We start from the raw sequence: 27,968 nt of genomic DNA, 5'->3' as shown, positions 1-27,968 counted from the left end.
ATTAAGTACCAAGTGGGTATAAGTATAAAATTAAAATAAGTGTAAGGTACAAAGTGGATTACCGGTTGATGATAAGTATGTATGGTATAATAATACAATTTCACTGATATTTCACTGAAAAACATAAAACATGCTCTACATTTAACCTTTTAGTCTCTTTGAAGCTGCATGAGTCTAATTTAGCTTCAACATTTAAGAATGAGAAGTAAAACACATGGATGCACTGAGGTGTGAGGGGCTCTGGGGACCAGTTACAGGCCAGCTGGACATCAGCGCTTGGACTGGTGTAAAGGTGTGGAGGTCGACCTCAGTGACGAGTAGACGACCTCTGGCTCTGCTGGAAACTCTGAACACAGAAACACAAACAGTTCAAACAACACGAGAAGCTGTTGGAGACAAAGAAACTCCATCACCAGACAAGAACTTCTATCTTGGACAACTCTGCTTCACGAAGTTGTCAGTAACTAGTTTCAAACTAGTGGTTTACATAATCAGGTTGCACCATGAAAACATGTCTTACGTAGTGAAGACTTTGTGTAACTCTGTTGCTAGGAAACATCTGTAGCGCTGTCCAATCAAGAGCAATCAGCTATGGAAACAGGAAGTAACTTGTCATGAGCTGTAATATGACGTATAAAAATACCTTCTGGAGGTGAAATTATTCATTAAACTGATCTGCTGATGCTTTGCAAACGTGGGTCTTACTTTGTTTTATTGATCTCTGCAGTCATGTAGAAGTCTGTGTGTTCAGAGTGAGGGGGAAATATCAGATTAAGCTAAGCTAACAGACAGTGTATTGGTCATTTAGTCTTTATTATTAAAAGCATGTTCTTGTAGTTTGATAATTTGAGGTATATTGTGTTTTTTATGAAATGTAATTTAAAGTCTTCTCAGTTTACATCATTAATAGACAGCAGATATTATCAACAATATTTCCTACAGAGGCCATATATTAGCATGCTACTAATGTTGTATGCTAATATATGCTAATATAGTATAGAACATTGGTTCTGTTCAGAAAGCATACTACATCATTTTATATGTTGGAATATGTTGTTCATAACACTTTGGTTACGTGTTTGGAAAAAATGTATTACAGAAATAGCTAATGTCGGTGTATCGTCTGTTTCCATGGTGATAGACACGCCATGTGTCATAGAGTAGCTTAAATAAAATAAATTAAACTACCTTTAAAATTTAATCTGGTAATTCACACAACATTTGTCAACATCTGATTTTAAGACCGTGTGGTAATAGATGTGTAAATGACCCTGCTGACCTTGTCTTAGCTTTAACCCAGAACTATATCTGGTTTAGAGATCCTTAGGTTTTGTCCTTCTGACTGGCTCTGTCCAAAGTCCAGAAATAAAGAGCAGCTGTACCGCTCTCTGTTCCTCTCACTGCTGAGTAAACTGCAACTGAATCACTCTCTGGAAAACAAAATTTATACAAATTACATTACTGCAGGTACTACAGCTGATACCAGCACTGTTGGTATATTTACTGCTAGTGTTGGCACTACTAGTAGTACTGCAACACGTGTACTATAAAGAAGAATATTAATAATACTACTGTGGAAATAGTTTAATTATAGACTTTATATATGTCAGCAGGTTTTCTTCTTAACACCACTGCTGTGAAAGACCAAATATAACTGCAGTATTCATCTGAAACAAGTTCACACATTTCAGCACAAACAGTCAAACACATCCCCATCAGCTAACGCAGACCACGCTGTAGTGAGAAACCACCAGCTTCAGACCACAGTTCACTGGAATCAACAGCAGGAAGCTGCTGCTGTTTGATATGCAGGGTGGAAAAAAGCTACAGAATGATCGACTTTATTAAAGGCCAGTTTGAGATGCAGGAAACACAAACGAGTTTTGGTCTGCTGAGTTCATCTCTTCTTTTATTTAAAATCACTTAAGCCCTAAATGTGATAATTATTTACATTAAATAAACAGATCAATAATAGTGTTTGAGTAAAACACATAATAGCACAACAGTTATAGATATATGTGAGCAGAATGCACAGAGATATGTAAATCTGCACATTTATAATTAATATATATTATATTCTTATGTCTTACTAACAGTGCTGCAGTGAAGCGTGTGCAGGGTTTTTATTAGAAAGAGGAAACTGGACGACCACAGAGCTGTTAGCTTCTGTTGACAGATTCACCGCAGGGCACAGAACAGTTTAACTCACATGTCCTCAACCAAAAACAGACCAGACTACAGCGTGAAGTTGCTGTTTTGGAAAAATATTTCAAAATAAATCAAGTGTAACTGTAATGTGTTGTCAAAGGCAATGTGTAAATATAAAATCCTAAATAAAAATGTAATGAATTTAACTCTAACCTTAACACAAAAAACTAGTCATAATCTTTTAAAGAAGTGATGAGATGTCGTAAAAATGATTTCAGAATATCAAATTCCATGAAAACATGTTTATACTTCCTCACTGATTAAAATGTCACACACACGTTTGTCTTTCTGTACTTGTGAGGACCCCACTGCATCAGGCTGGGGTCATTGTTTTATTCCCCCACTCCTAAGGCCTCACGGCACCTTTTAAAGATGGTATTTTCTTTTAATAAGATGTTTTATCATTAGAGGAGTTTTATATTGATTTATACTTGTGCCCGTGCACCACAGACCTGGTCATTGTTTTATTCCCCCACTCCCCTCAACCATCACAGCTAAATGCCTAACCCCAACCCTTATCTGAACCACAATGTAAACTCACTTCTACCCTGAACCTTAAAACCAAGTCTTCACCTTCAAGCACACACACACACACACACAGAGCACAAACAAGAAAAAAAGCTACCTCTGCTTCGTCTGATTGGCTGTTGTTGGTGACGGGATATTTTGATGTCACTGTATGTGATGTCATCAGTGATGTCATTTTCTTCAGCAGCTGGAATGAACCAGAATAAAATTCTTAATGGACATTTAATTGAAGAAAATTGTAGTTGAAATGTGTAACTTGTGATTGTTTGTAAATGTAAAATAAATGGTGAAATGTGAACATGCACATCAGCAAACTGCATCCAAACACACTTGTACCGGTGCTGGATCACAACAACCCAAAACTAATGTCACTGAACGGAGCAGCGTTTGGATCGAACACAGATCTTCGTCAGACATTGTCTAAGTTGGGAGCTATCAGGACAGTTTTCGGTCTTTTGTCTGACTTTTACATGCACATCAACAGACACAGAGTGTAAACAGAAAGACTGCAGCCATAATGAACTGTAGAACTGTACGACATGGGTGTGAACAACATGTTAAACAGATTTTTAAAAATAAATTGTCCTGAAAAATGAAGCTTAAGTGTAAAATCCAGAAGTCTGTGTCGAACCTTTATGTTTCCTCCGAACACACCGTCTCAACAGTAGAACCAGTGGAACCAGTAGAACCAGAACACAGAAAGATGGAACAGACCACATCAAAATGAGAGGTGGCAAAGAAACAAAGGTGGAGGAGGAGGAAGTAGAGGTGGAGGTGGGAGGACGTGTAGTGGTGGGTTTCCCTAAAGTGAACAGAAAATAATTATCAGAAGCACTTAAATGAAAACACATTCACTCTTTTTCTGTTCAGACAGTAATGAGATTAAAATAAGAAACTGAATTAATTCATTATTATTGCTCCATTTGGTCTTTTCCACTCGGCTGGGTGCAGTTTATTAGATTTAAAGAAGACCTGTTATGCTCATTTCCAGCTCTTTATATTTATTCTGGATTCCACTAGAGTCGCTTTGCATGATTCAGTTTTTAAAATCCTTATTATTCTCATACTGGCCTTTAATAGAAACCTCTTTCGGTTTATTAGAGTCTAATCTTCACTCAGGTTGTTTATTATATTTTCCAGGTTTGGAAGCTGATTTCAAATAATATTTGAAAATGAATCACGATATTAGGCCTGTTTAGCTGCACATGTCCACAGAACATGTATGGTTTAAAGGTAGAGGTACTGTATCGTGTCCACGGAGAGACACACAGAGGGGAATTCATGTCCACATGTCCACCTTGGAAAACAACAAGGTTAGTCTGAGAATTATATTCGACCTCCTCACCTGAGACAGAGATCCAGCTGGGTGGAGACTCTCCGTGACGGCTGATGTGACACTTGTAGAGGCCTTCATCAGACTTGGAAACATGGTGGATGGTCATGTTGCCTGTAGGCTCAGTGCTGATGAGGGAGCCATCTTTATAGAAAGCAGCTGGGAGGTCGGAGGGAGGGGTCTTTGGTTTACAGTGCAGAGTGACATCATGTCCCTCCATCACAGGGAGGACAGGACTCTGCAGGATCACTGGTCCACCTCAACACAGAGACAAACTACAGCATTTCATCCATTTACACACAGCTTCATCAATACTAACTCCACAGTCTGAGCTTACCAGTGACAGTGATGCTGATGGTGTTACTGGTTGCTCCCTCTCTGGACTCACACCAGTAAACTCCACTGTCCAATGGGAGGACGTTGCTGATCTTACAGGAAGAACCAGCTGATCTTCCCCAGCCAGCTCCACACTGAGTCCTGGTTTCTCTGGTTGTGTTCCTCCTCAGCGTCCATCCAGCAGAGCTGTCGTCCTCCTCACAGCTCAGAGAGAAAAACTCCCCTCTAAACAGCTGAGAGCTGCTGGGACTCACAGTCAGACCAGCTGAGGGAATTAGTTGCATGTTTGGTTAAATGACCAGAGGGCGTCACAGTAAAAGCTTGACATCCCTCACTGTGTTTAACAAACCTTCTGTGTTTGTTGAGCAAAGCTTTCTGAACTGAAGTGCTGCTGAAGAGCTTTAGCTCCAGAAACACTTCTGTGCCATTACTGAAGAGTGTGATGCTGACAGAGACTACAAGCTAAGGCTTTTGAGTAAATTGTCCTCAGAAGTGACAGAAATTATGAAAAAGAATAACGACATACAATATAATACAACAATACAAAAATAAAAACATTAGGTGGAAAAAATGTTTTCCCAGCGTGGTTTCAAAATAAATAAATGGAAATTCCATCGAGTCATCATTTATTATATTGTTGGACAGAATTCAGGGACATTCAACATTTTTTCTTTGTGATTGTCTTGTTAAACCGATGTTTGGCTGCCATGTATGTTTAATTTAAGTTGGCTCTAAATGGTTCCTTGTGTGTTTTTCTTACAGCAGCGTACGAGTTATACTTTAAATCTGAGTCACATGATAAAACAATCTGAATCTGAAGCAGAAATGCACCACAACTCACGCCTCCTCATCAATCAACAGTGGTCACTACTCACAATGAACTGTTGAATTAGTCTCATTTATTTTCTTTTTACTTGAAAATTAATTTTGCTGGGGGGGTCAGGCATGTTTGAAATCAGCTGAAAAGTCTTACAGTTTTCATTGTAATTGTTTATATTTTTAAACATTCAATGAAAAGGAAAATTGGATTCTTGAATCGTTTGTAACTAACAAATGGGACGTGACTAATTCCAGTTATAAAATGTTAGTTCAAACACACACTATGCATACATGAAGCTTTTAGACCATGAAGGTCAGATCTGATCGAGCTTCGACTTTCGAGACTTGATGTCAGCTTGAGTCCCTGTTTTTAGATGTTTGTTCCGGTCTTTTCACTCCACTGTTTGTTTCTGGTAGTTTCACTGAAGTCTGTTTTTGTGCTGGTTGTTATGTTGATGGCAGAAATCTTGTTCCTTTAAGTTTCTGTACGTTAAAACGTTCTCAGAATCAGTTTGTGTTGAAATATTTGAAATATTGATGTTCGTCAGACTCTTTAAAGAACACACATCTTGTATCAGCGTTTTCCAGAAAGCGTTTGACGAGAGGAGACGCTCACTCACCTCCTTCGGTCCTGCAGCACAGCAGTGAGATCAGCACTGAAGAGAAACGAGACTCAGGTTGGTTTGAGATTTAACGTCCAAGCAGACCAGACAGAGGACGGAGACTGAAGGAATACTGCAGTGTCTACCAGCCTTACATGAACGCACTGCGTGTTGGTGGATGTTTAACGTCTCAGTAGTTTTCTCTACAAGAACACATTTCCTGCAGAACTCCAGTCGAACACAAAGCTCATTAATGCTGACTTCTGCTAAACGCTTGTTCCAAAGGCTTAATTATAGAGGTAACTGTTTAAAGACCAGGTGTCTGTCTGTCTGTCTGTCTGTCTCTCTGTCTGTCTCTCTGTCTGTCTGTCTGTCTGTCTGTCTGTCTCTCGCTCTCTCTCTGTCTGTCTCTCTCTCTCTCTCTGTCTGTCTCTCTGTCTGTCTGTCTGTCTGTCTCTCTGTCTTTCTCTCTCGCTCTCTCTCTGTCTGTCTCTCTCTCTCTCTCTCTCTGTCTGTCTCTCGCTCTCTCTCTGTCTGTCTCTCTGTCTGTCTGTCTGTCTGTCTCTCTGTCTTTCTCTCTCGCTCTCTCTCTGTCTGTCTGTCTCTCTGTCTCTCTGCCTGTCTCTCTGTCTGTCTCAGATTGACTGAAGAATGTCTGCTGTGGTGATGTTTTATTTGGCTGTCGATTCTATAAAAAGTGGCAGGTTATTTCTTCTCTGTGGCGTCCGTAGACTTTTATTTATTGTCTTTTCTGGTTAATTCTAGTGAGGCTACACTGAAGGCGGTTGAGTATTTATAACTGATATTTCATCCACCTCACAACTTCTCTAACTACAGTTATAAGATCTCAGACTCTGATCTGACCCAGTGCAATGCAAAATAATATTATTATTATTAGTAGTAGCCTAATGGTATTATATCTTTACAGTGTTTCTATTTCATGCATCCTACTATAAATTATTATTTTACTATTGATTTTCTTTTTACGTATTTATTGAAATATTTGTTTTTAACCGACCCTTTAACATAAATTGCAAGAGTTAATAATGAGATTTCATTATTGATGCATTGTAGAGTTATGTGTTATGATATATTGTTATGAGAGCAGACAGATATGTTGACCCAGTGTAGATGTTATTATTTTAAACGCTGCATTTCAGTAAAGTGATTTAAAACCTGTTTAACCTGTTGAGCAGCCTGTTTGAGCTCCACAGTCGTCAGTTTGCTGCGTCTTAATCTCTTTAGGCTCCTGTTTATTGCTCGTTTTCCCTGCAGTGATCAATAAAGTCTTATGTGCTAACAATATCAATGAACATTGTTGGTTTTTTGGCAGATTGTACTTACAGAGCAGAAAAGACGTCTGTCCCATTGCAGCCCTTGGTGAGCACTTGTTCACTCAGTCCAGTCGAGCTCTCTTCCTTCCTCTTTGTGAGTGACTGACTTTTTCTCTCCTTCAGTTAACAAGAAGCAGGTCATCAGGAGAGCTTTGGCCCTGCAGCACAGAGAGCATTAATCACAGGCAGGAAGTGACAGCGCTGCACAGAGGCTTGACATGCAGTGTGGTTCATCTGAGAGGTCCTGAGTGTGGATCTGCGCTCACTGAGAGACAGATGTAATGTTTCTCTCTACTCTGGAAATATTAGTGATGAAGATGTTATCTTTATAAAATGTACAAAACATTCTGTACAAGTTTCCTGTGTGAAAAATGTTTTGCTCTTGCTTCTGTTTTTGATGTTGCAGGTGTCAGTAGAGTGTTCACTGTGCAGCTGAACTGTGGTTTCATTTCTGATGCTTGATGATCAGTGCGAGTCCTGCTTCACATTTACCATCTGGATTTGTGCACAGAGAGCGATGAGGTGCAGTGATAAGGGAAGAAAAACTCATCTCACTCTGGTGTCACAACTAACCACAGTCCTCCTGGAACAGAGGCACGTGATGCTGAAAGGAAATCAAGAGGAAATACATATTTTATTACATTTTTTAAATGTGTGCATTTCCCAGATGTCCCTCTCCCCGAGCAACGTCTTCCAGCTCCTCCTGGAGATCCCCAGGTATTCCCACGTTATATGAGACCCCCGGGGGTCTCCTACCAGTTGGACGTGCCCAGAAACCTCCACAGGAAGGCGCCCTGCAGGAGGATCCTGATGCCCGAACCACCTCAACTGGCTCCTTTCGACTCGGAGGAGCAGCGGCTCTACTCTGAGCTCCTTACTCATATCTCTGAGGGGCCCGGACACCCTGCGGAGGAAAGTTTCGGTCACTCCCCAAAGCTCAGGACCATAGTGAGGGTTGGATCGACTGGTAAACTGAGAGCTTCGCTTCCCAGCTCAGCTGCCTCTTCACCACAACATTACTGCTGACGCAGCACCATGTCAGTCTCACTCTCCAGTTCACCTTTACTCGTGAGCAGGAGCCGAGATACTGGAACTCCCTCCCAACCCGGAGGGAGAAAACGACCCTTTTCTGGCTGAGAACCGTGGCCTCAGACTTGGAGGTGCTGACTGTCAATCCTGACCGCTCCCCACTCGGCTGCAAACCGCCCCAGCGTGTGCTGAAGGTCTGATGAAGCCAACAGAGCCACGGTGCAAAGTGTTTGAAAGTGTCTTCGTCTCCTCCAGGAGTTTGTGTCTGCTGACAAACTACAATCACTGACTTCCTGTTGTTTCAGAACACCTGCATGCACCTGTCCCTTTCACCTCACACAGTATCTCTGCCTCCGCTCTCTCCCTCCTCGCCCCCACCCTCCACTCCTGAGCCCCCAACTCTCCTGCACCTGTGGAGGTGCACCTCACAGTTTGCAAATCTCTGGTCTAACTTAGTGTTCTGACAAGAAGAGTTTCTTTGTTCAAAGTATTTTCAGAGAAAATGCAACATTTCTAAAGACCTACAAGTCAGAGAAAGCTTCACTACTTTGCCAGACAAGCTTTGCAGGAATAGAAGAAGACTCTGCTCACATTTCTGAAAGTATTTAATGAACCAGCCAAACAAATGTCACAGTAAATGTCCCGTTATTGGCACTGATGAAGAGCCTGAAACACCTGATTAAAGCCTGAAAGGCCCCAAAGGCTCATATTTCTCATATCGGTGCAGTTATGCTGGAGAATCCTGTTCCTAAACATGAACGTGCATGCTGGACGTAACACAGTACTGCATCAACAGAACGAGGACGGGATGAGTCACTCTGTCTCCTGTTGGCTGGCGAGGAACTCTGCTGACATCTGGTGGATGTCTTCATCGCTCAGTCACGGAGCAGCTCGTGGTAACTGGTTCATGGGATTTAAGACGATCTGAATTGGGGGACATGTGTTATTGAATATGTTTTCAGACTCAGGGTTGGATGTTCTTGTTATTTTGTCCAAGTATGTAAAAAAATACAAAGTAAATGACTGTGTTCTTAATGACTGAACACAAGAAGCTTCACACAGGTCCTGTTTGCTGCCAGTAGTGCAACAGTGCTCACACGTTATATATACAAACGTTCCAGTACTCAACAATCAAACGTCAAGTACCAAGAAAGGTTCCTTTCAGAGTTTGAAGTCCAGTGCTGCCTGATATGTTTGACTTGATCTGATCATGAATGTGAAATGCGTAAATGTGGTGGAGTAAAGTAAGCCTGTGGGTGGGGTTATTATTAACTGTCTGAACCATCAGTGTGGCAGGCCTACTCATTTATCACAGTAGTAACTAGTGATACTGTGTTAGGCAGGGCTGGAAGTAACAAATGAAATTTACTCTTATTACTGTAACAAAGTCAGGAGCCTTTGTGTACTTTTATTATTATTAGAGTATTTTTATTTCAAGTGTTGTACTTCGCTACATGTAAGTTGAATCTGTTACAGAGTAGAAACAAAAGCAGCTGCTGTCCTAAATATTTCTGATGTCCTTCATAACTATTAAAGTCGAGTCATCCCACTGTACCTGTTCAAAGAACATGAAAAAGAAAATAACTTATTAGCTCTGTAGGCAGTCTGGTGTGTTTGTTATCTATTCTGGCCTTTGATTAAACATTTGTGCATTGCTTCGCAGACATTTCCAATGTATGGTGTCTTACCTTTGATCAAATCTTAAGAGAAACAAGCCCATCCATTCACATGATGGACTTAGCATAATCTTCAATCATGAATCATTTGATTGCACATCAATATATTGGATGATGGATAACAAAGCTCTGTTCAAGCTGTGGAAACTACTTGCATAATACAGTTTTCTAATTGGTACAGTTTCACTATGAGAATTATTATATCTGCAAATGATAAAATGTAATGTGACACAACCAAGTAGGCGTAATGTAGGTTTGCACCTGGTCATCTTTCATTTGTCAACTCAGTCTCAAGTGTGACATCTGCAATTTCTTTAGTAGCTTAGATAACAGTATTATTCTCCTCTTCTATCATTGGATGATTTTAAAAAAATATTTTACTTTGAGGAATCTCAATTCAAATTAACCAAGACTTTATCTGAACCGACGTGTTTTAGCTCTGATTAGAATCGTGATCGCCGTGAGCAGGATTGCTCCCAAAATTGAGGGAAAATATTTTATAAGAGTCGAAATTATTGTAAATAAATTATGAATAGGTTATAATGTTGTTTGACTTTTCTCAAAAACTGCATAGTAAAACAACATTTTATTACAATTTTATTTAATATATGTGTAATAGGCCTACAACGTAGTTTGTACATGATGTTGTTGCTTAAGTGAGTCTGCAACACCTATACTGTCTTGGGGGGGTTGAAGTGGGATTGAAATGTAACCAAATTTGACATAGGAAGCAGTTGCCAAAACAACAGTGAACCTATTGAGGAATTACTTTTGTGAAAGGTCAAATGTGGGATTTCTTCACGTTGGTGCAGTAAATTGTTACTAATTTTGGACCAGTGATTTAATAAGTTTACTTTAACATCACAGTAATCAAACAGTCTTATAGTTTCTATATTTTCTCATGTTAATCTGTCAGTAGCCAAAAGTCTGACACAACCTGAATGCAGCTTAACAGTTCTGCTTTCTTGGAAATCACGTGATATCCCCCCCCCCCTCATGTCTGGGCGGGTCTGGTGTCAACAGCTGAACAGCAGGAAGAAGAAGTCACTGGTTGGAGCTTCAGCAGCTTAAGACAGCTCTGCCGTCATGGCTGCTTTAACATCTGCGCCACTCTGGCTGTTCGCATGTTCATGGATCATTGTTCACTGTGAAGGTAAGGGCTGTGTGTGTGTGTGTGTGTGTGTGTAGTACTGAGGTTTGGAATTATTATCTTCTGTTCAAAGATCATCAGAACAGAAATGTGGAAACTTCCTGTTTCACCTTCATCGATCAGAATCGGCCGATATTCCCCCTGAAAGTCCTGATGGGCGTCCTCAGTTTACTTTGCTCCTCTGCAGACTTGTGGACAGTCACTGATGTGAATATTCACTACAGGACTCACTGTCACTCTGCAACACTGTGGGCCAATCACAGCAGAGACAGCAGCTTGGTCTGTTTGGTGGGGGCTGCTGCTTCCAGAGAATAATACACTTGGCATTTTTATCAGTTAAATTGTGTGTTCAGTTGTGTCCGAGTGATAATGGTGTACAGGACAACGTGACTGTGAACATTCAGGACTTTAATGAAGTCTGAGAACAGGGTTTGATTCGTTTCAGCTGCTGAGTTCACATGTGCTGTTTTATAGAGACGAGATCTCTGCTGTTATTTCATCAGTCGCAAGAAAAGGTGTTTGATGGCAACAGGAAACATTACAAGTCCTGACTGGAGAATTTTCTGTTTCTGTTCAGACACAAAGGAGGTAACAGTGAAGCCTGGGGAGGACGTCCCTCTTCAGTGTCGGGGTCCCAGAGGTGCCAACATCACACTGATAGAGTGGAGCAGACCTGACCTGGGGTCAGATCAATATGTCTTCCTCTTCAGAGACGGCCATCTAAATGAAAACTACCTGCTTCCATCTTTCCGCGGTCGAGTGGAGCTGAGAGATCCAGAGATGAAGGACGGAGACACTTCTGTTGTCCTGAAGAACGTCATCACCAACGACACTGGAACATATGAGTGTCAAGTTTCAGCTGACAGCAACAGACGCAGGAAGAGAGCCATTGAGACCTTCAGCATCATCACCCTGACAGTGACAGACCCAGACCCAGACCCACACTCAGACCCAGACCCAGGTGAGTTATAGAGCTCAGTGTGTCTCTGCAGGTGAAGCTGCTTCCTGGTTGTTGAGCTGAGAGTGAAACAGATCACAGATCAGATGTTTGTGTTTTCTAAAGATGTTGTTGATGAGACTTTAGAGAAAACAGCTGCTATGACTCATGTGATCAGAGTGCAGGAGATAATGTCTGACATGTTCACCTGACAGCTGATAGCTCTCACCTGTTTCTGCTCTGCAGGTCAAGGAAGAGTTGGAGCTGGTGTGCCAGTTGCTGTGCTTCTTCTTGTCGTTGGTGTCGTTGGTGTCGTTGGTGTTGTTGGTTTGGTGATCTTTAGAAAACGTAGAGGACGCACAGAGAAGAACTCACACCAAGATGATGAGACAGAAAGTGTCTTTCAGCTGGAGTGAAAGGTCTCAGATCTCTTTTCCTCGTGAATCTTTGTGTCCTGCTGCGAAGATGAAAATAAAAAGTTTCCACTTGCAGCGCTGAACATTTCTGATTGGCCGAGCACTTTATGACTCTTCTCAGGGTGTTGTATCAGACTGCTCTCTGTGTTCACTTCATGTATCACATGTTTCAGTTTATTGTTCTGCTTTCAGACGCTGTTTTCAATGTTTCTTTGTTTTTAACTCTTTTCATAATAATAATGTAGCTGGTGAGAAGTTTGTACAAGTAAAACATTCAGTGATATAAGGAACATTTGCTTCAACAAGTTCAACTCTGTGATCAGATTTCTCAACATTAAAGACACACACACACACACACACACACAGAGACACACACACACACACACACACAGAGACACACACACACAGAGACACACACATACAGAGACACACACACACACACACACACAGAGACACACACATACAGAGACACACACACACAAACACGTGTTTAAATAGTTCGCACTTATTTGTATTTTTAACTGTAATTGTATCATATTATCATATTATTTTACCGTGTCTCGTGCCAATAAAGCTGAACCGACTTGAGTAGTTTGTATTCTGGATTTAGTTTCTGTTTCTGCAACAGTTCATCTTAACGCTGTGATGTATTTGTAGAATAAATGCAGCCTGAGCTCAGCTGGAGGAGAGGAGCAGCTGACCCAGTCCCACCTGTCCAGAGAGTCACCTGTAACTGCAGCTGTCACATAAATGTGGTGCAGTGCAACACTCAGTAAAGTAAGAGCGCCTTATAATTCTGCTGGTACAGAAGTAGAGTGAACGACAGAGGTCCTTTCCCACCACAAACCTTCTGATGCAGGTCTGATCTTTTCTGGAACCAGAACACACCTGAGCCTTCATGTCACCTGAGAGTGGCATGAAGCCGCACATCGCCACGGTGTTACAAACCGTGGCCAGTGTTTCGGCTCGGATTAACCTGTGCCTGAAACAGCACTGGGTCCTAACTCAGGACTGTCTGAATCCCTCTCAGTCCAGCAGGGTCAGTTTTATCTCCTCAGACTTCATCTGCATTTATTAAAAACAGTTATTCATCAGTTATTTGTTCACTTTGAACCGATGGAAGCAAGAGAAGCTTTCTGTCATAAAAGCTGATCGAAAACGTGAACTGTAACTGAGAAGTGAAAATGTCGGAGCCTGTAGCGAGAGAACATGGTGGAACATTCAGAGGGTGGAGCTTGTGCTTGGAAGCTGCTCTGAGCTCCGTTAGCTTTGCCCTCCCCCCGTCTCAGTGTGACTCGGGTGTGTTTCAGTCCTTCCTCCTAACATAACGCGACCGCAGACTGCAGCTCTTTCATTCTTCTATACCTGAAGGCACTGTGGCAGATTCACATCAAACAAGACTGTTTCTGTCAGACTGACCTGAACTCAACACGCCACATACATGATCCCGTCTGCTGCGGGGACAAAATGAGTCACATGACAAAAGCCCCGAGTCGTGTTTCCCCAGCAGACTCATCGCTTTACGCTGAGGTGAATTTCCAGAAATAGAATAAGAAGATGATGTTCATTAACGTCACAAACAGTTCCAGTGTCAGGTTCTCCTCCCGATCAGCTGCTGTATCAGCATATTCTCATCTAACTGGTTCAGTGACCCTTCATTTCCTCTGGACTTTGGACTGAAAGTCTCTCTGATCCGAGCACTGAGACCTTGGCTCATTTATTTATCATAGAAACACCTGAAATGTCAGCTTGTGCCTGCTGACCGGTTCTCTTTCAGATCATCTTCATATCTTTGCTGTAGAAACAAGAGGCAGTGTGACGTAGAACTTCTTCTTCTGTCATGTGTTTCCAGTGGAAATGCTGAGCACATCGACCGGAGTTGTGAAAAGATATATATGTTATGTTCTGTGTATGTACATGTGGTACGAGTTTCCTGTTATGGAAGAGGAAGTGCCTCTGTTGAAGGCTGACAGTCAAACTGTTTGTGAGTGTGTCGAACGCCTGCTGATGTTTTTAAAAAGGTCCGTGCACTTTCTTTTAACATCGATCCCGCAGGCCTTTTTTCCTGTTTGTGTCTCATGTCATCACAGTGAAGAGCATGTAAACGTTTATAATATGAACCTGCAGAACCCGGGTGGTGGGTTTCAACGACCTTCTGGGTTTTTCAAAGCTCAGCTGGTAGCTGTATTTATTCTGTGGCCTATGATTATGTATTTATTTCTGTGAAGACTGAGCGCTGAGCTGTGTGATGTCTGCATGTGAAGATGATACATGACGAGACAGAAAACTAAAACTAAGTCCATCACGGCTTATCACACAGGCCTGTTGAAATGTGACCAGTTTTACCCGCCGGTGCCTTCAGGGAAATGATGTAAATTTGAAAGCTAACACCACGTTGTTCTCTGTTCCTGTAAGCTGTTGAAGCTGCTGATAAAATAACCGAAACAAAAGAGAAAGAAGTTAGGGGGAAACAGAGCAAAGTGACGAACAGCAGCTCTGAGTAATTCAGTTCAGACGGCACATTCAACCAGACTCAGGACTTCACGTGGCTGTGGGCCAAGTTCCAAGAGCTTTCATCAGTAATCGCTCTGTAACGATTCACAGGAAACAGAACTGAGACTGAGTTTGGCTTCAGGGGCTTTCACCGCATGTTTGACTGCAGTTTCTTTGTTACAACAAAGAGGAGCAGCAGCTCCACCTCCACCTCCACCCGCCACCTTCACTGAGCAGTTTCAGTCTTCCTGTTACTCAGTGTTTATTCCAGACCTTTGACTCGTTGTCATCGTGTTGTTGTTCATTGTTGCTTTACACACACACACACCTGTTTCACCTACTTGTATGCATATAACAGTTCTGTGTGGATTTCGACCATCTCTCTGTTTGTTTCTGTCTTCCTGTAAATGCTTCTGTGTGAAACACTGAGAGTCACTTGTGTGTTCACATACTGACAGACTGATTCTGATTAGAAACAACTCACTGAAGCAGCAGCTGTTTAACAACACTGCAGACTTTGTTATGTGGACTGCATGTGGGTGTGTCTGTTTTCATTTCCTGACATTTGTCCTCATGTGACATGAACGCAGTTCAGCAGCCTTGTTATTGGGCCACATCACTAAACAAATACTGGTAACCTTGTCACAACATGTCAAACCTGTTTCTTTGTGTCCTGTTTGATAGCAATTTATGTTTTGAGCAACATGTCACTCAGCTCATCCAGTCATGTTTCTATCACCTCAGAAACTTTGCAAAAATCCGATCTATTTTAAAGTTTAGTGATACAGCATACTGTACATGCTTTTATCTCCTCACGCCTCGATTATTGTAACAGCCTGTTCACTCGTCTTAATCTAAAAACTCTGACAGACTGCAGACTGTACAGGACTCAGCTGCTCGGCTGTAAACCAGGACCCAGAGGTGCGACCACATCACACCTGGTTCAGCCTCTTTACATCGGCTCCCTGTTTGTTTCAGGACTGATTTTAAGATCTTGTTGATTACTTTTAAGGCTCTTCATGGCTCCAGACTATATTTTAGACCTTGTAATCCCTTATGAACCTTCACGTAGTCTGAGATCTTCGGGCAGGGGTCTCCTGTCTGCTCCTGAGTCCAGGATGGAAACAAAGGGGGACAGAGCTTTTACCATCAGGGCCCCGAGGATCTGGAACAACCTGCCCGAAGACATCAGGCTGTCTGAGTCAGAGTCTTCGTTTAAGTCTCGTCTCAAAACACATTTTTATCTGAAAGCAGATCCTGATTTTGCTTTTGTGTATTTTATGTATTTTATTTTACTTGTTGTGAAGCACTTTGTCCTTTGTTTTGATAAATGCTCTATAAATAAAGTTTTATTATTATTATTATTATTATTATTATTATTATTATTATTATTATCTTTATGGCGGAGTCTTTTCCCAGGAAACCCTGAATGTGCTGACTTCCTGAGTTGAAGCTGAGACTTTACAGTGAAAATGATCATCTGTTGAACAAAGTGGCGCTCCTGTGCTGCCCCCTGCTGGCTGTCCGACTGCACTCATCTGATGCTGTCAGCCAAAGTCTCTCCGCACATGATTGGCTGGACGTGCACACAGTCAGCCTGTGATTGGCTCAGACTGCTTACAGACAGAGAACAAACAGGAAGCTATAAAATATGATTTATATTTAATATTTCACACATGTTATTGAATATGTTGCACATTTTATACAAATAATAAATGGCTTATTTAAAAAAGGTTTTATTTTAAAATGACTAAAATAAATAGCCCTTTCCAGCGGGGAGGGCGGCGCCCTACAGTAGCTCCACCGTTTAAAACAAGTTGTTTTAAATTAAATAAATAATGTATATGCAGAGCTGTGAGGGGCTCTGGAGACCAGTTAGCGAGCAGTAAACCAGCAGCTGGACATCAGCGGTTCGACCTCACTGACGCGTAGACGACCTCTGGCTCTGCTGGAAACTCTGAACACACAAACACAAACATTATAAAACATTACGTTTGACAAATTGTGTTTCGGTCCTCAAAGCTCTGAAAATACCAGAAATCTGACCTCAGTGTTGTTTGTCCAAAGCTGTGTCTGAAATCACTTAACGCACTATGTGGTAAACAGAAAGTGATTTCGGACACAACCCGAGTACGTTGTTCCATAGTAAACAGAGGTTATGTTGGAACCAAATGACGTTTTAATCAACACATAAGTCCCCCTGCAGCTGTACCTCTCGTCCTGTCTGCTCCGATGACTGTGTGTCCACAACTGACGTCTTTAGTTCGTTTAACAGCTGAATAAACTGCCGCCGGATCGCTCTCTGGAAAAGGAAATAATATTAGTACAAGTAATGGAAGTGCTACTGCGGTACATGTAATACAAAAACGAATAAACACCCAGAATATCAATAGCACTACATTAACACTAATCAAATTATCTTTATTATTTTAGAATAAGAGAACAGTTACATTTGCTTTTTAACGTCACTGACGAAAGAGACCCAACTGAGCTGGAGGTTATTTATGAAACAGTGAAGCTGCCTGCTTGCATTAGATCCTTTGACACATTTCACTGCGTTCTCACACTGTTATCAGCCAACACTGTGTTGAGCAATGTTACCAACATCAAAGTGAGAACAAAGTCTAACTAAGTGTCAGCTCTGTGTTTGGTCTCCAGCAGCTGCTGAGGGAAACATCTGGCTCTCCAGCTGCTAGATGCTCCGCTATGTTCAGCAGCTGCTCTCTGGCTGAGTCTCGAGTTCAGCGGTTCATCAGAGAACAGCTGCCTGCTGCTGCTGGAAACACTGAGACTGAACCAGACAGGACTAGCAGCTGAAAGAGGCTAAAGCTCTCAGTAAGTGTAGTCTAGCTGTTTTAACGGCCACACTGGGAGGAGCCAGCTTTACAGAGGGGGGGACATTTTGAGACATGTCTCCTGGGACACATTCATAGTGTCGACCCACAGTTGTTCACATGAAACGTGACAGAAATTGTTGTGTAAAGAACGAAAAAAGAGAGCAAACCCCGCCTTCTTTCTCACCTCCGCACAGGTGAACAATCAGGTTTCAGAAAGTAACAAAGTAAAACAGAAAGCTAAACTGAAGCCCTTCGACTATCCAATACGTAGTTACGATGGAGTGTTCTGGCCCCTCAAGAGTCAGCGCTACTTTGAGCTAAGTGCTAACCTCAGCATGCTAACATGTTGATGTTGAGCAGTATAATGTTTACCTTGTTCACCGTCTTAGTTTAGCATGTTAGCATGCTAACATTAGTTCATTACAGAGTGCAGCTGAGGCTGATGGGAGCGTCAGCAGCTCTGCAGGTCAGAAACCAAAGTGTCGGACGCGTTAACATGTCGACCTGATGGTGGCGCTAGATGGAAAGTCAGAGGATCAGCGGAGTTATTACAGTTCATCCTGAGGGGAGCATGAACGATGAAGCACGTCTCATCACAGTCCAGCAGCTGCTGAGACGCTTCACCAACAGGCTGCTAACAGCGATGCAAACACTGGCAGCTGTACCTCTCGTCCCGTTTGCACTGACGTCGTCTGTTCTTCTCACTGCGGAGTAGACCGGAGCTGGATCACTCTCTGCAAAATAAAGTAAAACTCTAAATATTATTATTACTGCAAGTACTGCTACTGGTTCAACATTTGTAATAGTATTGTCCATAGTAGTAAAGTGACAAATAAGGGAGGGGAAAACTATTCAGCAAAAACTAGGGTGGAGTTGAATGAAACAGATAACTGATATGTTTCAAACTGAACATGTAGATATGTAAATCTGCATGAACATAAATAAATATATATATCAGTACTGAGCGCTGAAGTCTTTTTTAGCCCTTTTATCACTCCTGCAGTCAAACACGTACGAGACCAACTGAACTGAAGGGTTTTTATCAGAAAACAGGAAACTGGCAGAGCTTCTGCTGACACATAAACACTTTGACCACAAGGCACAACACCTACACACAGTGTCACATTTCACACACAGGAAACAGCCAGAGTCCAAAACTGAATTTACTGAAGAACATTTCATTTGACCAAGTTGCTGTTTTGGTTGTAAATAAATGTTAAACAGATATGTTGTTGTCAAAGTGAAAAGAAAAGGTGGAATGCTTTTACTTCACTCTGACACAGAAATGTGTTCTTCTGTACTGAAGTGTAAACTCACATAAAACCTTCTGCAGCTCTGCGACTAAACATGAACCTAAATCTAATCTCAAATCCCCCAAAACCCCAAATTTGAACCTACAAATGACCAGAGATGATCCAAAAATGTCAAACAAATAAATGTACAACAAATAAATTAAACGGAACTGTTAAACACAATTCAAGCAAATAATATTTCATGTATTCTAAATTGTGAAATGCTGAGTGTTGTGAGGACTCTGTCTCACCTTCAGGTTGGCTCCGGACACATCGTCCCACCAGTACAACCAGTAGCACCAGACCGCAGACAGATGGAAGAGACAGCAAGGCCAGGAGAGAAGGAGGGGAGGATGGAGGAGGAGAGGAGGGGGAGGAGGACGGAGGAGGAGGTGTGATGGTGGGTTTCCCTGAAGCAAATGAAAAATAATAATTACAAATCATTCACATCATTGCTCCATGCCTCTCTGTAGTGGATTTGGGCCTCTTTGTGTTCTTTGTTATGTCCCGTTGTATGTGCGTGGGCTCACCAAACCAAATTCTGTGTTGTAAAAGCTGAAATGGCGATAAAGTATTGGATCTTTGAATCTCTTTTTGTTTGTTTAGAGTCTCAAAAGTGATTTTGTGTCCCTTTGAGGTTGTTTTGCATCTCTGTGGTCCCTTGACCCCTTGGGCCCCTGGACCCCTGGGCCCCTGGGCCCCTGGACCCCTGCCCAGTAGACCCGTTCAGTAATTCATCTGTGCTCATTAAAAAACATAAATCCTCCAATGGTGGGAATTCTGGATCGAGATCACCACCACAGTCCAGTTAGCTGATGCTTCACCCAGTGGCTATCTGTTATTATATTTTATTATTTACTTTAATAGATTTCAGTTCACACTTTGAAATATCCAGCTAACATCAGACAGACACAACTGCAAGAACAGCAGCAGCAGCTGAAAAGCTTATTTTTGCTGACCTCACGTGGTTTCATTTCTCACCCTGCTGCAGTGATGCACAAACGTTCTCGGGGGGGGGCAGTACACTGTGACATCACTGGTGGGTGCTGTTACAGGTGCAAAAGAGACCACACCCATCAGAGATGCTGACTGTGGTCAGAGGTGCAAAAGAACGGAGAAACTCTGCTGTTCAGCCAGGACACGTTACCCGTCAATATAGGAAACAGGTTGGTTGGATTATGTTCGACCTCCTCACCTGTGACAGAGATCCAGCTGGGTGGAGACTCTCCGTGACGGCTGATGTGACACTTGTAGAGGCCTTCATCAGACTTGGAAACATGGTGGATGGTCATGTGACCTGTAGGCTCAGTGCTGATGAGGGAGCCATCTTTATAGAAAGCAGCTGGGCGGTTGGAGGGAGGGGTCTTTGGTTTACAGTGCAGAGTGACATCATGTCCCTCCATCACAGGGAGGACAGGACTCTGCAGGATCACTGGTCCACCTCAACACAGAGACAAACTACAGCATTTCATCCATTTACACACAGCTTCATCAATACTAACTCCACAGTCTGAGCTTACCAGTGACAGTGATGCTGATGGTGTTACTGGTTGCTCCCTCTCTGGACTCACACCAGTAAACTCCACTGTCCAATGGGACCACATGGCTGATGGTACAGGAAGAACCAGCAGGTTCTCCCCAGTCGTCACACTGAGTCCTGGTTTCTCTGGTTGTGTTCCTCCTCAGCGTCCATCCAGCAGAGCTGTCGTCCTCCTCACAGCTCAGAGAGACAGACTCTCCTTTAAACAGCTGAGAGCTGCTGGGACTCACAGTCAGACGAGCTGAGGGAATTAGTTATAATTTCAGCAAAACATAATGACCCGTCCGGTGTCACAAAGGAAACATATTTGTGTTACAAAACAGGTTTCTGTGTTGGTGGGGGCGCGTTGTTTCAGGTAGAGGTGAGAGGAGGAAACACAATCCAGGAGTCCAGTCTGAGCAACAGATCCATGACTCTGAAGGTTTATCAGACACAGTGGTTCAGAAGACTAGAACTACTTCAACACGCTCTAACACCTCTACTGGGATAAAAGACTCAGGGGGGGTTACTGTATGCACCGGACTGTTTCTTGGCTCTTACTGGTTCAGTGAGCTGATTAACCCCTGTTTCCAGTCCTTATGCTAAGCTAAGCTAACCGGCTGCTGGCTGTAGCTTCCCATTTAGCATACAGACCTGAGAGTGGATTAATCTGAACACCTAACTTTCAGAGGAGAAGAGAATTGCACCAAATGTTGAACTGTTCCTTTAAGACTCCATTTCTCCAGTTGTCCAATTACAAATCTCTCAAGAGTCGAGACGTACTAATAAACCAATTTACCATTATTTAAATCTCAAAACGTGTATGTGTTTTGTGGCCTTTGATGTGAAGAAGCACTTTTATTTAAAACATTAACAGTTTCAACTTGTCTTATAAGACGCGTCCTGACCTTGGTTTGTTGTGCAGCACAGCAGCGCGGTCCGCACTGGAGAGAAATCAGGTTTACAATGAACAAAAACACAAGACTCATGATTAAAAGTTGTAAAACGAAATGAAAACAGATGTGTTTACAGTCAATAAAAGTTCAGTTCTAGTGGATAGTGGAGCTTATAGTGGATCAAGAGAGCCACGTGGAGCACCGACCACAGACCAGCACCAAGATGAGACAGGATGTGTTTTGTGGCAGGAGGTGAGAATGTCGTTTAACACTGCAGCACATTACATCTGAATTAAATGAAGTAAAGCTTTGCATTTTTTTACTTCCTGTTAAAGATCATTTTATATAAAACAAAAACTGAAGATTGCCTGAGATTGTTTCTGTGTTCGTCTTCTTCTCTGCACGATACAGCAAACTGACATTTTCTGAACTTATTAAACTGAACAATGAATTCCTCTTCGGCCGTCATGTCTGTTGCATTTTAAGCTGCGTAGATTCCTCTGTGTTTTCCTTGTGATGATCAATAACATCTTGCATCTGGGACTATTAAATATAATTATTATGTACTTACAGAGCAGCCACAGGAGAGATGTTTGTCCCATTGTACCACACAGTGATGTAACATTAAGACTTTTTTCCATCGCAGCAGTTAAAGCCTCCTCCTTCCTCTGTTTAGGTGAGTTTAGCGGCTCTGTGGTTTTGCTCTCAGCAGTAAACATGAAAACAGATCGTTCATTATGGACCATAAGTGGCTTTATTATAAAAACCAAACACAGATAGAAAGAATGCAAACAGCAAGTGAGTTCAAAACATCCTGGGAGAGTTTTTAAAAAATAATAATACAAAATGATTAATTCCTAAAAATTACCTAAAAAGCAGAGACACAAGACAAAAACAAAAACAGCCATTTTCCCACTGAATGCGACTGAACACACACTTGATGTCTGATAAAAACTCACCCGTTCAACAATGTTTGTTTTACATGCCCGGTGTTTACAAACAGGCCAGTGTGTTCAATATGTTCAGTTTATTTCTTTTAATCAATTTAAGAATAAGATTCGTTTAGAAAACATTGTTTTAGGTGGATCGCCCCCTGGTGGCTGGCTGCAGTACAGGTCATAAACCCCGCCCCCTCCATCTTAGTGGGTGGGACATGAGCCAAACTAAGTACACGTCAAATCCATTTTTCCCCAAAGATGGTTTCTGTCATTTGGATGAAGAGTAACCACCCGGTCGGGACACTCTAAGAAGTAAAGCGAATGCTGCGATGAGGCAAGCTTCATTTCATTGGTCAACACGACACCTGGCATTCTAGTGGTTGGTCAGACGTTTCGCGAGGAGAAGGGCTGAAGCTGCAGCGCAGGAAATCTGAGCACGCAACGATCACCGAGAGCAAGCACGCAGTCGAATCTCAGTGCAGGCGGGGCTGATGGAGCGCGAGGGCGGGGTTAGCACCACAAAATCTGAAGTGAAATCAAGAAGTCACGCTCTCAAATTTAAAGAACTCGCTCTTGAATGAAGAAATAATCCCAAATGTTATTCAATACACAAGCCTCATACTTACATTTGCATCTACATTAGTTTCACGTAAAATCACGTAAACGTATTGAACTATGAAGGGAAAATGTCAGCTTTCAACAGCGGGCCTAAAAATGTTGTTGGAGGGCCAGATTTGGCCCTCGGGCCCTTGTTTTAAAAATGAAAAGCTAAGAAGGCTTTCGATGTTTCAGTTTAATGTGGGTTAAACTCATTTTAATGGACTTCATGGTCTGTTGTTTGGCTGAGGGAGCAACCAGAGCAGCACTGGTGAGTGTACCAGGCCCTTGTGAGCGCTACAGTAGATCATGGATGTCAGCAGCACAGAGTCACCTTAATAAGCTGGATGTGGAGCGCACGGACTAAGAATATGCAGTGGATATATCATATATTTAAATCCTCTCCAGCAGCCGCCATACAAGTTGAAATGGGGGAAACGTCATTATGGACACGAAGTGTTAAACTCATGCCGGCACACTGGGTTGATCTGCTAAGGACCTGCAGGACGGTTGGAGCTCAGTGAAACCAGGTATAGAAGCTTTGGATGGAGCGGAGATATAAAAGCACAAAGTTTAGGTTCATGCAACATTCCCAGTCCCACCTTCAGCTTTGTGTGATGCCAACAGTAGATTTTAATATACAGCAACAACTGAGGAAGAAACCTGAACAGGGATCAGCTGTGAGGACAGCACAAACTCACACTGAGCAGCACTTTGCAGATAAGTCGGTGCTATTTCCAGAAAGTGGCCACTGGCCAGCCATCACTCAGATCACACACAGGAAACTTTGTAGAGCTGAGGGTAAATGCAAAAAGTATGGCAAGAAAACTGGGACATTAACGATACAGGAAGACAGCTTTGTAATGTCCAGAAACAGGCTGGGCAGGAACCGAAGGAAGAGGCGGCCATTACCCGTCTCAGGTAGGACACACTGGACTTAATGAGACGCTCCATAGGTAAACACCCAACGGGTGGATGCACTGTGGGCATCCGGACTCTGTGCAGGAGGAGGCACCTGATTAAATACCTGAAGGAAGCAGGTCAATGGAGAGAATTTAAGTTCTGTTTTTATTTGATTTGATTTTGTTTTGGTTTTATTTGTCTGCTGTTCCTCACTCCAGTCCGGTAGGTGGCGGTGATGCCAATCAAAAGAGAAGAAGAAGAAGAAGAAGAAGAAGAAGAAGAAGAAGAAGAAGAAGAAGAAGAAGAAGAAGAAGAAGAAGAAGAAGAAGAAGAAGAAGATGAAGATGATGATTGGCTGAGGGCCAGGAAAAGAGCGGTGGGGTCGCACATGTTCATTCAGACCGGCAGCGGACCAGAAGAGGACCAGGGGAGGACCAGGAGAGGACCGGTGTCCCACACGGTTTGGTTCTATAATAATGCCGACAGAGACTGACAGAGGGATCCGAGTATCGCGCCGGGTGACCGGGGACGAGAAGACGTTTTCTGTGTTTGGCAGGAACCAGCAGAGTCCGGACACTACAAGTGGCCACATGTGAACTAAGTGAGGAACATGAATTTTACACATTTTCGACAGAAGAATGAGCATTAAAGGTGTTACTGCAGACTGTACAGGTGCCACTTGTACAGCAGACACTGAGTTTCTCAGTGGTTGAATGTCTGACAGCACCTGAATGCAGCACCAGAATGCAGCAGGAGACGGTAAACAAGTCTCAGCTGTCATGGCGCAGCCAGCTGATCTGCTGTTCTGTTTCTGTTTCCTGAGCTTCTCTCTGGTCTCTGCATCTCAAGGTGAGCTGTGTGTGTGTGTGTGTGTGTGTGTGTGTGTGGTGCTCACTGACACATACACAAAATATGCTCATGCATGGCTGACTCGGTGATGTTACGCAGTTTAAACTGCAGCTGCTGAATCGTCCCTGATGATAAACAATATTCATATGCGTGTTTTTCATCCATTTCATGTTCAGATCAGCTGAACTGGTGGATTTCCTGCCTTAAACTGGAGTTTCAGCAACATCAGAAACCAAAGAAGCCATCAGGAAACAAGTTTACAGTGTTTACTTTTCATTATGCAACTGTTTGACTTTGGATCACAGAGCGCTGACTGGAAACATGAGAGGTCAGAGTCCTCAAGGAGTGTGTGTGTGCATGTGAGTGTGTATGTGCGTGCGCGCGTGCATGTGCGTGTGCGCGTAAGTGTATGTGATTGTGTGTATGTGTGTTTGAGTGTGTGTGTGTGTGTGTGTGTGTGTGATGTTTCGCAGAGGGAGGCCGTTGTTTCCAGGGAACTGGTTCTGTCAGGTTAACGGCCAAAATTCAAACAAATCAACACGTCCGATGAGATTGTCTCTGTGGAAAGACAACATTTATTTAACTGTAGGTCTTCCACTACATCCTTGTTTCAAACCAGATTATGTTTATTTAAAAAAAAAGGTGAGCTCTGTTTTCCCCACATACTGCGTTGAATCAGCTTCGAACGGTTTGTGAACAGCTGCAGGTCGGTTTCATTCTGTTTTCTTCTTTAAAAAGTTTGAAGTTCGTGTTTTCACAAGTGTTAAAAAGAGTTTCACCTGAACACGTTTTACTTCCAGACAAAAACGACTTCTGCGTTCTAACTAACTCTGCTTTTTCTTTTCTGTTTCCGTTTAGATCAGCAAGAGATAACAGCGAGGCCTGGACAGGACGTCCCTCTTCAGTGTCAGGGTCCCAGAGATGCCTCCGTCAAACTGTTGGAGTGGAACAGACCGGATCTGAAGTCCGATGGTTATGTGTTCTTTTACAGAAACGAGCGCTCCTATGAAAACTACCTGCTTCCATCTTTCCGCGGTCGAGTGGAGCTGAGCGATCCAGAGATGAAGGGCGGAGACTTTTCTGTTGTCCTGAAGAACGTCACCACCAACGACAGTGGAACATACGAGTGTCGAGCTATGATCGTTACGCTCAACGAGACGACGCCCTCTGAAATCAGGAACCTCGTCCCCCTAACGGTCACAGACGCAGGTGAGTTTGTGGAGTCGAGACTCGGGTGAGTTTGTGGAGTCGAGACTTGCTGATACCTAACACCTGTTTTCTGCTCTGCAGATCACACAGCTGCAAACATCTGGGATGAATATTTCATGGTTACTGTCTCCGTTATTGGTGGACTTATAATTATTTTTATTATTAGTTTTGTTGTTTTCTGGAAAACAAAAAAAAAGGAAACTAACCAACCAACTTCCTCCTGCTGAAGAATTATGAGGTCTGAAACGTCTCAGATCTTCAGGAACGTCACCACAGACACCAGATTTAAAAACTCTGCGAAATACAGAGAGATCTACCTGGCGGTGACAGGGTTAATTAGCATTGTGTGAACTCGTTTGGCAACAAGGGCTTGAATGTAACGGACGTTCATTTGTATGTAAATGTCCCGCACTCCAGCTTTAACATGACACTAGCTTATCAATCAGTCTTAGGGAGCAGAATCAGCTGTCATGATTGGTTGATTATCATCACTTTTTGTTTGTCTTCATTCAGAAACAATGTTCAAAATGTCTAAAACAGAGTGGAGCAGAGAGCAGAAATAAATAAATGTCTGAAGCCTGAAAAGCTTCAGCTCTGGGCAAAAAAACCCACCTTATCCTGTGAGTGACAGATAAATAAAACTGCAGTGGAATAAACAAAACTGTATGTTTGGAAGTATAAAAGCTGTGAAATACATAAAGGAAAAATCTGATCCATTCATGGAAATGAAACTTGAAGAAATGAAAGCGAGCAGGACACACGATCATCAGGAGTAAAGGAGTCTTAGAGTTTAAAGAGACAAATGTAAGTTGTCTCCATTTACATGATCCCGTTACTGTAGAACATTCTCAAGTTTTTACTTTACAATCAGTATTAGTAATTATCTGCTATGTAAAGTTCATGCTGCTCATTAATGATGATCTGAAAATGGAAAGAAGCCCAGAGCTCCGCAGAGAGGAAGCTGATGAACAGTGCTGATTATAGACTGTGCTGTATCACATGTGTCGATCTTTGTTTTTGTGACTCGGGATTCTTCTGTATGTGCAGTTTTCATTTTCAGTTTCTCACTTTTTATGTTGCAAAGCACTTTATTTCACCACTATAAGCTTTATTATATTTATAAATGTATTTATACTCCCTAACGTGTTTCCTTTATTTAATTAAGTCGTTGTTAATAATGTAGAGGAGCGAGTTTGTAACCAGTCTTTCGGTAGCACTGAGTCTAAAAGTTGTTCACCAGAAGCTGTTGGTGTTGTTGCTATACGTCTAATCTCACCTAAAAATTAAAAAAGCAGCCAGGCAGGTTTATAAACCACACACACTCTCGATGCTTCATGAAAACACTGTTCAAGTTTAAATCCTTCAGATTTTCATGTAATCAAACCCCGTTTTTGATGCTATTTATGATCAGCATGGGTCTCAGTCTTAGATGTCTCTGGCTGTGCGGGCAGTAAGCAGTTTTGTGTGACCACCACACTTCATGGACCCTGACCATCCACTCAGTCCAGATGACGGGATGAGAGCAGCACAGTCTTCCTCGTTCTTCAGGCTCTGTGTACTCGGTATATTCTAATCTGTCCACATTGTGAATAAAATCTGCATGTGTAGTATTCATTGGTCTGAATCAATTTTTATGAAGTTCTGTTGTATTCAATAATCTTTCTGCATATTATCTTAAACTGGTTTGTTTTTTCCATGAACATCAATGGATTTCCCAAAACTTTAATAAACTAACTCCAGGATGTCCAGAACAGTGTCTATTTTTCTCTTTGCAGGAAACTTTCTGTGCACTCCTGGGGCAGAAAATCATCTGTTGATTCAAAAGGGGGAACTGCAACATTTTGACGAGAGAAGAAGGTTCAGACTCGTAAAGATTCGAACATGTACTTATATCTGACTGTTTTTATAGTCTGGTACTTAGGTAAAGGATCTGAATACTTCTTCCACCACTGGGATAGAAAAAAGTGTTTGGTGGTGAGCTGCAGGACGAGGTCCTGATAAAGATAAAGTCCGAGTCCTGACGAGCCAGAAAATACAAAGAGAATAAAAACAAGGAACAGTGGCAGA

General features: G+C 42.3%; 3 protein-coding genes and 2 long non-coding RNA genes across 6 annotated transcripts; 2 read left to right on the top strand and 3 right to left on the bottom strand.

Annotated features, from left to right (window-relative positions):
- Positions 1-97: 97 nt before the first annotated feature.
- On the bottom strand, positions 98-22,055 carry LOC122870196 (Fc receptor-like protein 5). The gene is made up of 8 exons (XM_044184169.1): positions 21,977-22,055; positions 21,418-21,453; positions 20,511-20,771; positions 20,186-20,431; positions 19,242-19,400; positions 18,364-18,432; positions 17,074-17,163; positions 98-346 (listed from the first exon to the last, which is right to left on the bottom strand). Exons 1-8 carry the CDS (start codon positions 22,044-22,046, stop codon positions 270-272), a joined length of 1,008 nt encoding a protein of 335 aa, XP_044040104.1. The 5' UTR covers positions 22,047-22,055; the 3' UTR covers positions 98-269.
- On the bottom strand, positions 4,704-7,273 carry LOC122870356. The gene is made up of 3 exons (XR_006376563.1): positions 7,171-7,273; positions 5,845-5,880; positions 4,704-5,707 (listed from the first exon to the last, which is right to left on the bottom strand). It is a non-coding gene; the product is annotated as an uncharacterized LOC122870356 (long non-coding RNA).
- LOC122870358 lies at positions 8,777-10,710 on the bottom strand. The gene is made up of 2 exons (XR_006376565.1): positions 9,336-10,710; positions 8,777-9,113 (listed from the first exon to the last, which is right to left on the bottom strand). It is a non-coding gene; the product is annotated as an uncharacterized LOC122870358 (long non-coding RNA).
- LOC122870300 (nectin-4-like) lies at positions 10,860-12,696 on the top strand. Its single transcript, XM_044184448.1, has 3 exons — positions 10,860-11,018; positions 11,593-11,976; positions 12,199-12,696. Exons 1-3 carry the CDS (start codon positions 10,952-10,954, stop codon positions 12,366-12,368), a joined length of 621 nt encoding a protein of 206 aa, XP_044040383.1. The 5' UTR covers positions 10,860-10,951; the 3' UTR covers positions 12,369-12,696.
- Positions 22,056-24,138: 2,083 nt separating the features above from the next.
- LOC122870301 (coxsackievirus and adenovirus receptor homolog) lies at positions 24,139-27,511 on the top strand. 2 transcript variants are annotated; one of them, XM_044184450.1, is made up of 4 exons: positions 24,451-24,692; positions 24,869-25,020; positions 25,551-25,901; positions 25,983-27,511. In XM_044184450.1, the coding sequence occupies exons 2-4, from the start codon at positions 25,014-25,016 to the stop codon at positions 26,126-26,128; spliced, it is 504 nt and encodes a 167-aa protein (XP_044040385.1). In that variant the 5' UTR covers positions 24,451-24,692; positions 24,869-25,013; the 3' UTR covers positions 26,129-27,511. The 2 variants fall into 2 exon arrangements, with proteins under 2 accessions (XP_044040384.1, XP_044040385.1); XM_044184449.1 differs by lacking the exon at positions 24,869-25,020 and having other exon boundaries at positions 24,139-24,692.
- Positions 27,512-27,968: the final 457 nt, after the last annotated feature.

This window comes from Siniperca chuatsi, linkage group LG22, assembly GCF_020085105.1.
Source record: "Siniperca chuatsi isolate FFG_IHB_CAS linkage group LG22, ASM2008510v1, whole genome shotgun sequence".
Taxonomy (NCBI): domain Eukaryota; kingdom Metazoa; phylum Chordata; class Actinopteri; order Centrarchiformes; family Sinipercidae; genus Siniperca; species Siniperca chuatsi.
Note: the sequence above shows the minus strand (reverse complement) of the source record. Positions and strands in the feature narration are given on the sequence as shown.